General features: G+C 38.1%; 1 protein-coding gene across 11 annotated transcripts in view; it reads right to left on the reverse strand.

Annotated features, from left to right (window-relative positions):
• Window positions 1-257: 257 nt before the first annotated feature.
• The window catches only part of LOC130555529 (B-cell scaffold protein with ankyrin repeats-like), a 61,784-nt gene continuing 46,921 nt past the window's right edge, over window positions 258-15,120 (reverse strand). For 7 of the 11 annotated variants that reach the window (XM_057335828.1, XM_057335880.1, XM_057335898.1 and 4 more), the window contains 6 exons: window positions 12,335-12,391; window positions 12,003-12,184; window positions 11,142-11,205; window positions 10,734-10,760; window positions 8,078-8,157; window positions 7,330-7,934 (listed from right to left, as the gene is read on the reverse strand). In XM_057335828.1, coding sequence (XP_057191811.1) covers window positions 7,902-7,934; window positions 8,078-8,157; window positions 10,734-10,760; window positions 11,142-11,205; window positions 12,003-12,184; window positions 12,335-12,391 — 443 coding nt within the window. In that variant the 3' untranslated portion in view covers window positions 7,330-7,901. Of the gene's footprint in view, window positions 1,961-5,559; window positions 6,679-7,328; window positions 7,935-8,077; window positions 8,158-10,733; window positions 10,761-11,141; window positions 11,206-12,002; window positions 12,185-12,334; window positions 12,392-15,120 lie in introns of those variants that run through there. The other 4 variants (XM_057335853.1, XM_057335870.1, XM_057335862.1 and 1 more) reach the window with 4 other exon arrangements.

Genomic DNA, 15,120 nt, shown 5'->3' on the forward strand with positions numbered 1-15,120 from the left:
CTGAGCTCAGGATTTAATAAGAACATGGCCGTTGTCCAGTGGTGGAGAGCACAGGGATTGGTTTAAAACCTGGACGATAGGAGGCAGGGGGAGGGTCTTACGTGATTCATCTGGATTGGAATCAGACGCCCCTCACCTGCATCAAAAACAGCCTCAGGGAGAGAGAAAACTCATTTTATTCCTTTCATTTATTCCAAGGCATAAAATCAGATTTTCAGAACTAAGTCTCAAGTTTCTTATTGTTTCCTGTTCACATCTCATTCACTGTATTGACACTATCACATGAGATAAATGCGAAGACACGTGTGTGCGTTATAAATGGATTGTCTTTGTTAAACAGGAGTGGGCAGGTGTATTGTCAGACACATTTTCAGCTTTCTAAGGACATCATGGCTATCTTTTACATGTGCAGAAGGCTAATGTTAGGCCAGAGGCAACACTTATAGTGCATTTTACAGATTCATCAGCGTTTATTGCTTGTGCTGGTGAGAAGCCCGGTCAGATTTACAATGCTGACAGAGACCATTCCATTGTACTTTTGTTTGATCACTCAGTGTCCCAGTTCATATTTACACCACTTCCTTGGCAAAAGCCTCGCTGAGGCAATATGTGGGCAGTCCTCCTGCGACATAGGATGATGTCTTTATGGAACAATGTATGCGAGGCGGCGCTTGCCAAATCACCTCAATTACTCTGTGGATTGCCATTGCACACTCGATTGGTTGGGCACGGAGTCAAGCTATTATTGCACATGTGGTGGGACAATTAATCTCTTTCATTGCTGAGGAGCACAGATAATTCTGGTGAGACCCTCTCTGAGGAACGGGGGTCTGTTATTGAAATCGGAGCGATCTTGCCACTGTGTTGTTGTTGAGAGCGTTTTGCGATGCTGTAATTTTGCTGTTACTGTCCATCCAGGTGCTGTAATGATCAAATGGATGTAGAACATGTGTTTGCAGCCCTGTTTTAATAAATGCACGGATCAAACGACATCTCTCCTAAAAGATATTTATTATTAATACGATGCATCATTTTCTTCTCCAGGCATGTTATTTTATGCACTGCAGATTATACGTGGCATCAGTCTGGTGCACGGACGGAGTATAAATATTACGAGCAAAGCAAACTTTCAGAATACATCCATTATGTTAAGATCTTCAGCATCCATGAGGGCTGGAAACGGTCCAAGCATTTATGAAAGATAAATATGTTCTGCCATTGACCCTTTATGCTTTGGAGTATTTGTTCAATCACAAAAACATACCACATCAACCCTCCCCCAACACAGCACAACCCACTACGGCCCTTTACCAGGGCCCATCAAGCAGTCAAAACATCCTTTCAAAAATACAACTATCATCTTCAAAGATAAAAGTCCATCTGAAAATAAATAAATCAAAGATAAAGCCTTCAGCTTGTTTATCATCGCAGGCTTTGATTCAATCTCTGAGCCGACCTTGGGGAAGTCACCGGGACTTTACAGAGGCACCAATGGCCGTGGCTGCTCCACAACGGAAATGACCTTTTAGGAGCTGCTTGGAAATGCAGAGCCGCTGACCTGCGGAGGAATTAGCGCATCCCTGCGGCCGCGGACAGCTTGGCCTCGCCTGGGCGCTGCTGCACAAAAGCTCTGCAGTGGGAACCAGCGCTGCTAATCTACCCAAAGCTCCAGCGCAGGGGCTTTCAGGCGCAGACGCAAGAGTACAGCCACACTCCGGGGGTCTCTTCTGGCCCCTGATCAGACAGGCGAGGGGTCGGCAGGGGCCACGTTGTCCTGTGTACCTTTGCCCTTGCACCAGATGCTGTTTGCCTTTTGGGGAATGGGTAGATTGGGAGAGGGGGCAGCAAAGCAGAACCGGGGAGAGGTGGTAGGATTGAAGCGTTCCACTGGGGGGCTAATGACATTTTAGAAAACCCGTTCAAGGATCTTACAGAAGGACAGTCATCGCTTCTCCCGAGCCTGCAACAGGTTTACAAAAGGAAGCACAAGCAGAGATTAAAACCCCAGCTGGAACAGCCAGGAGGAAGGATTAAATCACAACAGACTTTGTGCAGCTAGTTTCATTACTCTGAAATTGGAAGTAAAGTTTTGGTAAATTTAAATATCTGTCAATCTGATAGACGGGTGCCACCTCCTAAAATGATGGTTATCTTGCTCTATTTTTAAAACTGTCCTTAGAAAAAAAGTAGTTTATTCAAGAGTTTGGGTTTCTCGCCACAACAGTGCAGTGTTGGCTTGCTCACCGGGAGACTGCATTTATTTATTTATTCATTTATTTATTAGATATTATTTATTATAATGATCTTGCTTGGTCTATAAACACCATGCACTGTGCTGTGTTTTACCTTTCTGTGTTTATCTTATTTGCTCCTGTAAAGCTGCTTTGGAACAATGCACATTGTGAAAAGCGCTATATAAATAAAATTGAATTGAATTCAAGTGTGTGCTATTAGTATATTTCTTTAAAGCAAACATAAGCATCGCTTTAGTCTACTTTTTATTAGAGGTACGCAGATACTAAATGTCTCCACCGATATCCATATCTGCCGATGCCAATACAGATTCTGAAGATTAAATGAATATCTCTTAACTTTCTAAATGTTATTAATTCATATAATGACTTTTAATATTGAACATCAAACTGGTGATGTTTCTTAACATTTTCTATACAGAGTTCAAATTCATTGCATTTTTGTCCTTTTTTGATTGATATACCAGCTGATTATAAATTATATATAAACATTTATTCATTTTTAGATTTAATATTGTTGTTTAATGTATACATGCATATGCATGGCTTTATAAATACAAAATTAACATGGAAAGTGCACAGACATATAATACAAACGTTTACTCTGGATGCGATTAATTGCAATTAAGCTTTGAAATAGTGTGAAAATGTGTGAAAATAATACACTTCCATGTGTAAATTAATAAAGTGAATTTTAGAGCATTATTTTTTTACCTGGGTAAAGTGGGCGAATTTTGTCCCCAGTACTGTAGTATGCTACTGATAGTATACTAGTACCAGTACAACAAAGTATACTAAAAAATGAACTTAACCTCTGTTGAAGTATAATAAAGTACATTTGAAATGTCCTATGCTTATTTTTGTGCGGGGTTTACAATGGAAAATGACATCCTTACAAAAATTCCCATCTTCACACTACAAAAAATGATCTTCATTTAATACAATAGCTATCAATGATATAACTGACGTATTAAAAAATATCCTCATTTGTGTTGTTTCTCCTATATGGGACTGTTTCCTGCACTTTCCTAAGACCGGCCTTATGTAGGACTGAGAATGTGTCTTCTCTTTTAGGTGTGATTGATGCAGTATTTATTTTGCCGTTTTTCCCACAGGTGTTAGGCATTTTCCCACTACGTCATTTCGTAGCTCGCTTTAAGAGCCTGTTTGTGGGTCTTTTATAAAACAAAGTATTCAGACACTCAATAACTTGGTCATTATGACAGCTGCGTTTTGAGAAAAGAATTGCTGCATTGAAAGTGCTGCATTAGAATGACAAGTGAAAAGTTAGGTCAGTGCCTTGCGCAACATGACGTTCTTCTGCCAGTACTTGAGGGAAAACCCTTGTTAAACATCTGTTGAGAAGCAGAGCACGCTAACACACTCAGAGGACACCTGGCTCTTGTATGTGCTGATTGCCAATCACTAGATGCATTGTCCTTAGCACTACAAACACTCAACATTAAGAGGACAAACCATTTGCAACATGTTAATGAAGAGTGCCATTTACACTAATAAGAGCTGCGTGGTGACTGCGAGCGTGTGTGGCGCTAAATAAGTGTACTAAACATTTATGGCTCATTTGAAGCCAGTCCTGGTTTAATAGAAATGGCTTTGTTCGCAGGGTCCATGTTTGGGATTGACGGCTGTAAAATTGTCCTGTTCACACAACAGCTAACTGTATGTACGAAAGGATAACCGCCACTTTTTAGTCTTGCAACTATTATTAAAGTGGGCTAAGTGGGCACAAAAGTACAAGTGACTAACAAAGATGGCAACTTTCCTAACACCGGAAAGTTTTAATAACGTCTTATATAACAACAACTTTGAATTGTTTTTATTTATATCTTCTGTGTAAAAAACACCATTTGGATAGCACAGAGACCAAACTAAGACCTCTTTGTGAGTTACAGGAGATAAACATAATTTACAACACAGGAGACATGTGTGCAGAAACATATTTGACGCAAGCAGGAGAATGCATTATGGAAACGCTGGGTCAATTAACGCAGTGCGTGGTTGCATTTGGTTATTAATTGTCCACTTACACATTTCGCAACACAAGGAAGTGTGAAACTCAACAAGATGGCACACTTGCGTAATGAAGAACATATTTATAGTTATATAATAGTTATATTCCGTTCACACATAGCCCCTACAAAAAAGAACTTTATTTAAGTGTGCTATTAGCATACTTCTTTTAAATGAAATATTACGTATATTTTCAGTCTACTTTTTAATGTCTATTTGATAAAGATCATTTTGTACTACTCAGAAATGCACTTAAAATTGCACTTACTGTAGGTATATTTTACCTACATTGACAGAAAAGTCAATGAATATTTCTCCTTTACTTGTGTCAAGTACTTAAAATACTTATACTTATAATTAAGGATATATAGTCGGCTTGTAGTTGTGTTTACTTTTTTATTGTAAACAATTAAATGCATTTTCACATAGTTTTACATTCTGCCTTATAAATTCGGAAGTTTATATAGTAACAATATAATATATAGGCCTATAAATAATATATAAACAGTAACGTACAATGTTGGGTTAACTTACAAGTACACTTACAGGATAAAAACTATTAAACTAAAAGTTTACTCGAAGTTTACAGTACTTTCATAAACTAAAAAATGTTGTACAAGTATTGTACTAGCAAACTATCAGTATGCAAGTTCATTTGTATAGTATACTTGCAGTACAAGCTAAATTGTTAATTAATTGTGTACTTGTGTATTGTGTAGTAATAGTTACACTTTACTTGTGTACTACTGTACAGTTACACTTAAAAGAATACTTTTATAAACTAAAATGTAGGCCAATTTAGTCCCAAACAGTATTGAAATAGTGTTGATATTAGTACACTTATAGTAAGTATACTTACAAAAATTGTATATAAAACCTGAGCTTAAGTATACTTAATGAAATACTTAATGAAATGAACTTAAAGTACAGTTTTCTTATAAATGGGTACATGCGGTTATAAATGCTGAAAATGTTGTTATTTTTTATGCTATGCTAATGCTAACATTAAGTGTAAAAGTAAGTGAGTGCTTTAACACAGGACTTATTCAATGTTTTTGTCCTAATGTACCTGTCAAACACACCAGTGTTACTCTAAGTGGAGGTGGCAGATGGGGGGAGGTGAGTTCCTACAAACTCCACGGACTCCATTCACAACGGCTTGGTTCTTCCCAGGCAGGACCTCAAATCAAAGCTCTTCTTCCCAACCGGAGGTTCCCTGGTAGCGGTCTTAGCCCTTATCTAGGGAGGGTCACATATACTGTACACATGCAGAGGGATTATGGGATAAAAAGAATGCCACTGACTGTGAAATTGCCTGATTTTTGATAGGGTGCAAAGGGGGAGCAGCTGTGTATAATTCCGGGTATTAAATCCAGGAACAGGGATGGGAAGATGATATGTTTTTGTGTTTGTATGTACCTGTGTTTGTCTGTTATATGAAACCGTGGGATATCACTCGATTTTCAGCAATCACCTTGAAAGATGACTACATCACAAAATTCAAAATGAAATGTCTAATAAATTGGAAATAGCAGAGGTAAGTCACGAGTTTCCCACGGTTCAGATTTTGCTATCGAGTGTGAACGTCAGCCGGGTTGGATATCTATCGGTTCGAGGTATTACGTGCATTGTTGGTACATCTAAATTCTAATCCCGCCCTTCACCCCCCTGATAAAGCTCTACACTTCAGGGAAGACTTAATCCTTTGTGTGGGGTTTATCACCTCAATTCCAGCTTGACAAAATTGAGAACTCATGATGTGAATTTCCATAAGAGGCCAAAGGCTTGCCGTATCAATAATCATATTTGTTTTGGCAACTAACAACAACGCTTTTAGATGCTAGCGACAGATTTTCTCTTGCGTGAGAACTGACCAGGACCTTACACTACAGAACATGCAAGATGGAAGGCCTGCACATCTTGTTCGGGCTGGCGGGGCATCTTTTATCCTACAGAACACTCTGAAAGTTGAAGAGGGAATGTCGAAGCTTGATCAGGCCTTGGATCTGAAAGCCCATCTCTCTCCCAGAACAGCAGGTGACAGGCAAACACACGGCACAAATGCCACCAGGGCAGCGGGAGGCGAATCATCTCTGGAGGCAGAACTGGCTCATGCAAGCACTGCGGAGCGGCAAAGCTTTAATACATATTATTCACAAAGAGCATGATTGATAATGCAAATGTGTCCAGCTGCTAGGGTTGGCAGGCAGAGCGGGTTACCAGCGCCGCTCCCGGGGTTTCGCCTCCAATCGGAGAGCCGCATAAGATCCACGTCCCCTGACGCCGCCACAACATGTGAGAAGACCTCGCTGCTCTGTGAAGATGCTGCTTTCTCCCAGACGCTTGTTTGTGCCCTTACTTACAATCTATGATCCGTATGGTACAGAGAGGTCTGCTGGGAAAATGAGATGTGCAATGGCTTTGTTTTTGACTATCAAAATGCCCGCCAGTACAAGATGCTAGATCTGAGAATCCAGAAACCTAGGTTGCCATGTTAAGTGAAACAGCACCCCCTTGTGAGCATTTTTCTACAGTCCACACATGAATGAAAGAAAATGAAATAAGACTCTAAGGCCCGGTTTCACAGACACGGTTTAGCTTAAGCCAGGACTAACCCTTAGTTGAATTAAGATATTTATGTTGCTTTTACAAAAATGTCTTAGAAGAATACATTACTGGTGTGCATCTTGAGACAAAACGATGGCACTAACATATTTTAAGATATTTCTGGGCAAGTTATATTCAGTTAAGATCCACACATTCATTTTAGTCTGGGACTAGGCATAAGCCTCGTCTTTGAAACCAGGTCTATATTTACATTTCACATTTAGTAATTTGACAGGCATCTAATCCAAATCGACTTTATTAATTTAAATTAAAAATCTTTGTTAAATTTTTTCCAACTCATAAGGTTTGTAATATAAGGTTGTTTGGTTCATTCTCTGTTGATTTCTGATAATACATTTGTTTTTAAATAAGTATTACAAAAAAAAGATTAAAAAATATATGTGAAAGTACTTTCATTTGGCATCCAATAAATTATTTTAAATGTTGACATGTTTTCTTTATTGAACTTCAATTAAGATAAATTAATCTGACAAAACGTTTAAGTGAATATTAGAAATAAAAATCTGTCTATTACATCTGTTAAAGTACAACACCAGTTGAAAAGCAGCGGTACAAGATCCAAAATAATCTTTCTATAAACAAATACAAGCTCTACAATCTTAAGATTTTAAATTAATGTAAATATGCCATGATCTCAGTAATGAATAAAAAACAAGAATAGAGATAAATAACCCTGACAATGAAATAAACCTGCAAATGTCAAATAAGTTATTGCACTGACTGACTTACTGACAGGATATTAACTCACTTTATGATTAACATGATTAGATTTCTACTTTGATTATTTTGTTGCGAGTTCACTCTTTAATAAGGATGACTGAACTTAGAGTAATATTAAATTATTAAAGGTAAATCCTTTTCATTTATTCTAAAAAACATTAACATTCAAATGCATGTTGCAAAACATTAGACTGCATGTAAACCTTCAGACTAATGAAAGTTGCAACGATTAATCCTTTTCATTATCATTGATTTCTACCTGCTGTACTTTCACCGTTTGTCTGTCTTCTTGAAGATATGTGACTGTAAAAAAGAGCAGATGACATAATATCAAATGACAAATACTGAATAAGTAAATCCATACGCTTAGTCAACGTATTAGTGTATGTTTGGGAAATGGGTTAAATTTAAACTAACTAATATATTATCAGAATTCAGAAACATACATTCTGGCCTTTAAGAGGTTTGCTGTAGAAATCGCTCTCCATTTGCTGGCTTGCTCTTCTATACTCATCTGTAGACGGGGCTGAATAAACACATGAAACAGTAGAGCTCAGTCCTTACAATATTAATAAAACCAGATTAAACACAGTTTACCTGTACATACTCTTCAAAATAAGAGCTCCATTAACAATCAAAAAAGGTTTAAAAGCGAACCAAAAATATGGTTCTTTAATGATGCTAAAGGTTCTATTTAGAACCATGACTTCTGAAGAACTGGAATGGTTATTCTTTGAATTGGGAAACGGTTTTTTATTCCCGCCGTTTCAGTTTAAATCAGTTATTTAGAAGCTGCCTCCTGATTGGTTGTTTGTCCTGCATCATCAATGTCTTGATTTCACACATGCTGAGGTGCCTGCAGACTGACACACCACACAGGTATGCTTCAGACTGTTTTAATCATATATTTTATGGATATTAATCAGATATTTTATGGTTATATAATTGATAAGAATCTAAATGAACAATTATGACTATTATGAATTATTGACTTGACTTGACAATCATTATTACTTCAATTGGTTCAGAAATAACTCCTATAATCGTTTTTCTAAAATATTTTCATACACATTATCTTAGAATGTGGAACAACATGTATTTAGGTTTATTTATGAATATTTCAGAGTTGTGAGCTTGTGTTGGGAGTGAACTTGGAAGAGACGGGTATTTCTCACAGTGCTTATAAGCCTTCATCAGCTAAGAAGTTTGACAACTGTGTCTTGGTGTTTCAAAAAGGTTATTTACTCGTGTTTCTTTTAACGTTGATACCCTAAAAATGTACTGTTAAATCATTTTGGAAATAGAAGTTATGTGTGTTCTCATAGCACATGTACTTGTCTATGTTTTAGGTGAATCATAAGCCAAACTCACAGTTGGGCAGCTGCAGGTCTGACTTTGGCTTAATGGTTTAGAGTCAACGAAAGTCAACGAAAGTTAAAAATGAATCTTTAGCCAAACATTCTCTTTATTATCTGCATAAACATGTTTATACGGCCGGAGTCAGCTCAACCAAACTTCTGTCAGGTCATAATTTTTTACATATGTGAGTGGCATCTACACTAAAATCAGTTTGTTTTGTCTCTATGTCTCATCTTCAGGCTCCTGAAAACACCTGACTGACAGACACATCTCTGGTTTGGCCTAATTCTCAATGATGATGACCACAGCCCTAAGCGGACAGTGGTGGGAATCTGTGATCATGGCCTGCAGATTTGAGCCCCATGATACAACACACTGCCAGATCCTACTTCTATTTAGCCAGAAACTCAACATCATAATCACACACAAAAACAATGGATGTATCTGCCACTCAACACAGCAAAAAATACATGATGTTACAGGGCTCCTGACTGCGACTTAATGTCAGTTTTCGAGACAGCGCGAGCATCATTTACAAGTACTCGCGCATGTATGACCTGTAAAATTTCTTCTAGTTGTTATTTCTTGTGGAAAGACGAGTAGAATGCGAGCACAATCCACGTCGTCATTGACAAGTTTACACACACAACACACACAACGTGAGCGCATTACTACGGGTCGCTGTTTGCTGCGACAGATTTCTTGAGCCCGATGACGAACGATTTGATAAATGAGACCTTTAAAACTAAACTAACCACGGAGGAGTTCAGGAAACGTAAATGATCTGTGGATTACTTGAGACAGCGCTGGATCATTTCAAATCCGTTCACAGCAAGAACGAACGACAGGTTCTTGTTAAGTCTTATTTGACATGTGTTGTGTGAAGATGAGGAAAAGTGTCCTTAATACACAATAAAATCATCGTTATAACGAGACCTTTCATTTTGCTTCAACACTGTAAACAATCAAAGATATACTTTTTGACAAGCACAATTTATGTTGGTTCAAATGAATTCAGATTACAGTCTCTCTATTTAGCACCAATCAATAACAACCGAACCTGCTGTCATCAGGTAACTTATTTGTCAGTAGTAATACATGACATTTACATTTCTTGTTTTAAAACTGTTAAACATCTAAAAATGCTAGAAAAAGAAAAGTAGATAAAATATCTAACAGAAAAAAAATACAATGATAATGAATAAATATAAATACATTCATTCATAAAAATGACTAAATTAAACCCCTCCTGTCTTCTGATAATAATAGGGTTCTTTATAGCATCACTGAGGTTCTATATAGCACTTTCCAGGGTAGGGTTCTTAATGGAACCTTATAAAAAGGGTTCTACATAGCACCAAAAAAATCTGCTGTTGTTACAAAACGAAGAACCTTTTTTGGTACTATTTAGAGCCATTTTTCTTAAGAGTACACTTTTTAAGTTCTACAATAAACAATATATTCTCATTTGATATAACATGCTGACAAAATGTTAAATGCTCTCCTATTTGTAAGTCACTTTGGATGAAAGCGTCTGCCAAATGAATAAATGTAATTCGACTATATATTCTCTTTGACTACTACCGTAAATATAATGCTACGAACAGATATAACAAAAAGACTAATGCCCTTGTGTATAAACCATCCTTCTCGCTAACACTTCCCCTGAGACACAAAACCCACATTTTCACAGATATGAAGCAGACAGCTGAAGGTTCATTGCTCTTATTGCAGGGCACTTACTTGAGTGATGAACGATGCTGATTTGATCTGATATAGAAGAAAAAATCCAGTTAGCTCATGGATATTTGTACATCAGCCTGAGTCTGAACTTTTGTCTTGCCCACCGAAGGTCACTTTTCTTATCTCTTTCATATTCTCTATGCATATTTGCATTGGGGAATCTATCACGCTGATTTACTAGATGTTTTTCTTATCAAACCAGCCCTCTGCTGGATTCATTATGGTGCACAATAAACAATACAAGCGGAACGGTGTTTCTTCAGAGTAAAAGACTTTTGATGCATAAACCATCAGAACTTTAAATAACTACATCAAACAGCCATTTCTGGGGGTCTAAAGTCTTATCATACACGTGTTAAGGAATGATTCAATTCATGTATGTTTAAGGAGCAGTTGAATGAAACGTACCGTAGACACTTTCATTGGGCTCTCTGTTGTTAATGATACTGGCCCTCATCTGCTGGATTTTCTCCTGTGGAAAAGAAATTGTTCAGCTGTTTACAATATGCCATTTTTTCATAATGTCTGAATATTATTTTTTATAACATTGGCAATTGGCTATTAGGGACACTTCTGTATTTTAGATGTAGGGTTAGTTTAGTTTAGTATTGGCAGATTACATATAAAGCACAAACAAAGGTCTTACATATATTTTCACTGTCCATTGTCATAGTCTCGGCATGTGCCATTTTATAAAACTAAACAAACATGAAAATATGCAAATATGAATGAATCACCAAATTTTCACAAAAATGTAAATGTAATTTACACCGACAGTCCCTGAGCAATTAGGCCTAGTGTAATTTCTACAAAGTTTTGAAAAAAAATTGTAAAGATGAGCCATCCAGAATCACATGATCACAGAAAGAAGAATTGCTTCCTTCAAGTGACCACCACATGTAAACAGGATTCACCCTCTGTGGAAGGTTTTCGTTTGCTTGCTTTTATCTAAAATGACCCTATAAGTAGCGTCACATTTCCCACAGCACTCTTGATGTGCACAAAAATGTCTTTTGGATTTATCCCCAGTTCTCCTGTGCTTTTGTGCGTTTCCGCATAGAAAATGGAGGTTATATAAAAGTGTAAGCACACAAAATGAAACCGTAAAGCAACAGGAATTGTCAGAAAGCAGGATAATGGAAAAATAATGAGTTCCGATTAATGCGCGTGTGAGACTAGGTGTGTAGGGTGTGGATGGAGGGCAGCTACAATATGGGCTCATGCGTTACTAAAACACACATGCAACAGCAATGGTTGTGCTTTAATCACCTGTTGGATGCTGTCCATTCCTCTCTGAAGCCTCTGCCAGTCATTGAATTGATCAAGAGCATCATCTATACTGAGAGCGCCTGTCTTCACCTGCTCCTGAAGTTTGATCAGCTCGTCCAGTCCTGGCGGCTGAGTGGGCACAAAGGTGTCATACGTGGATGAGATGCTGTCTCTCGCCTTTGCTGTCACCAAGAAGAACACAATGTAGGAAAATATAAGAAAATTAAAGGCATACAGAAAATCCAGAAATGACATTTAAAAAACCTATACTTTATTCTTTTAAATTCACTTGATCACTTCTCTTGTTGTTTTAGATACAGACAGACACTCACCTTGTCTTGGTGGAAGAGAGTATAGCGTTTCATCTTGTGACTTTCTCTTCTGGAAAACTGTTTAATCACATAAAAACAGCACGCCAGGATTATACAGCACAGTAGTTCTAGTAACAGTCAACAATCCATACAAGTGAAAATTGCCTGCAGTGTCCTGGAAAGTCCACCAGGTGGAGGCATGAATTAAAACAACACTGAATGAGCTCAGACTGAACAACCTCAACACACACCCCTCTCTCTAAAGAAACGGATATAATTATAATCTTTTTGTAATCGGCGACCAATAATGGGTGACACTCCATATAACATTCAGCTTACCAGTCACAAAACCTCCTAGCCTTAATTTTGATAATAACGATTGAAAAGTGTCTGGAATAATAATAGGGAATCTTAAGTATGTATCAGCCCTGCACAGTTGGGAAATCCTCTTTAACATTCCCTTGTGAAAATCAGTCTCGCTGGCTTTCATGATCTGTTATCACCAGTTTGGTTACACGTGTGAAGTTGCAGGAGTTTGAGTCCAGAAGCACAGCATACGCTGGCCCCTCCCCTGAAGGCTCTTAACCTCCCGAGTAGGCGTAGAAATCTGATCAGCGCGTAGGCGAAAGACCCTCTGTAGAAATAGATGGAAAAACATTGCTTTCGCTCCCATTCTCTCTTTGTATTTTCATGTTGTGGAATAGGAGAGATGGAAAACACGTGTAATGAGCAATGCTGGCGCTGCTTGGACCCTTGAGCTGCTCTGATTGGTTGCAGATGCTGTCATAGTGGCCCAACTTGCGTTTGTGTGTCTATCCGTATCCGATATGTGCATACACTGTGATAAGGCAAGATAGATTTGTTGAAATAAAAAGAATCCACATATATATATAAGACACATAATAACACATAATGCTATTTATTTTGTTTATAATAAGATCTATTTTTGTTTCCATTAGATTTGGAAAGGAGAGGCATGTGAAGACTCATTATGACACACAGTGTTTCCAGCAAAGAGACTCACTTACTGTAGCGGTACTTCTTCCCAACCCCCTCTAAACCCAACACACCCACCCACACCCACTCATCCTGCTCACCACGGAACCGCCGCACACCACACAACAGGAGAAGAAATCAGACACCAAATCAGTAGCGGGCCCTGAACTGTCCCTAAAGACCTGCGGGCCCCTTCAACACCCTGCAAATGCGGTAAATGAGTAAATATACTTGGTTTCAAGCACTCGTGACAAATGTAAATGAGTTTTAAATTAAATGATATGCCTTGAGTTGTTGAACTTGCATTGTGCACATCATATCATGTGTTCTGCAGTTAAAATATGTGTGCAATGTATATGGCCATTTAAAGTAAATAAAATATGCAAAAATTCTCTATAAATCTCTTTAAGATTGGATTTAAAAAATTCTCTTTAAATCTTGCAGAAAACTACCCCTATTGGTCAAAGTGTTACATAATCACATTCTTTGACTCTTAAAGGTCTGGTGTGTAAATTTTGGAGGATCTATTGGCACAAATGCAACATAATAGACAAAATTATTTCTTCAGAGGTGTATAAACACTTTACACAATGAAGCGTTATGTTTTTATTACCTTATAATGAGCTATTTCTCTCTACATACACTGCGCGTCCCCTTGCATGGAATTCGCCATGTTGTTTCTACAGTGGCCCTAAATGGACAAAATGCTCTACACAGCACGTCTCGTAAATACGTTATCTCCTTCGGCAAAGAAGCAATAACGTGACGACATCTTTGTTCTGTGTCAGCCACAGTAGTGCTTTGAAAGGAAGGGGTGGAGTGAGCAGTTGGTTGCAATTTGTAACCTCACCGGTAGATGCCGCTAAATTTCATACAATGGACCTTTAATGCATCATTTCTTTTTAACCAAAAGCTTTCTCAATACTTTACCTATTTTCAATTTATCCTTATTTCGTGTTCCAACAGATGTTGATTACTGTATGTAAATAAAAAACATCTTCTAAATGCTGGAGATCTCAAACAAGCACACAGATATTTTTGTAAATCGGGAACCAATATGCAGTAGCGTTGTTAACCACCACGCAAACCACGCAAATGCGTAGGGCCCCACAAGCTTGGGGGCCCCCAGTGGCTACAAGCGGTAAAATCATTTGACGCTTGATTTAGGCCCTGTCGCAAATGCCGCACTTGCCGTCTCGTGGACTTAAATTGCGCGTTCTCGCCAAGTCTACGAGTCCGTAGAGTGTCCGATTTGTCTTTTTAGCGCTCAGAAGTCTGCTCGCGAGTGCCTCCTTTGTGCCCTCGATGCGGTCTTCAGCGAAGCCCGCATTGATGCAGACTCCACTGAAGTCCCCTACCCAAGAATCCTTGCGAACGCCCAATCACAGAACGGATGGGAGGAGTGTCGTGGATGTCAGACATACGTAAACATGACGGATACATTTTTAAATGTATGTTTTGATAAAATTCGAAATTAATTTATTAATTAATTACTTATTCATATTATTGCTTATTTATTTTCTATTAAGCCAGCTATTCAAGAATAAAAACTTTTAATGCAGTGCATTTTCTTACTTAAGGTAATAAGCCATGTTTTGTTGTAGATCTATATCTAGTTGTCTCTGGGCTCTGTAAAGCTAAACTGTCATGGCTCTGCTTCATTTAGTCATGTTTTTCTTGGTCCTGTAGCAGAGTCATGACAAAGCCTTTGGTTATGTGTGGAGAGAAACATATTATTGTCCTTTTGACAATAATATACGTTCTCTCCAGTGTCTCGTCTCTGTTCCCGCCATCTCGTTTCCTCGTTATCT

The sequence above is a fragment of the Triplophysa rosa genome, linkage group LG1 (assembly GCF_024868665.1).
Source record: "Triplophysa rosa linkage group LG1, Trosa_1v2, whole genome shotgun sequence".
NCBI classification, from domain to species: domain Eukaryota; kingdom Metazoa; phylum Chordata; class Actinopteri; order Cypriniformes; family Nemacheilidae; genus Triplophysa; species Triplophysa rosa.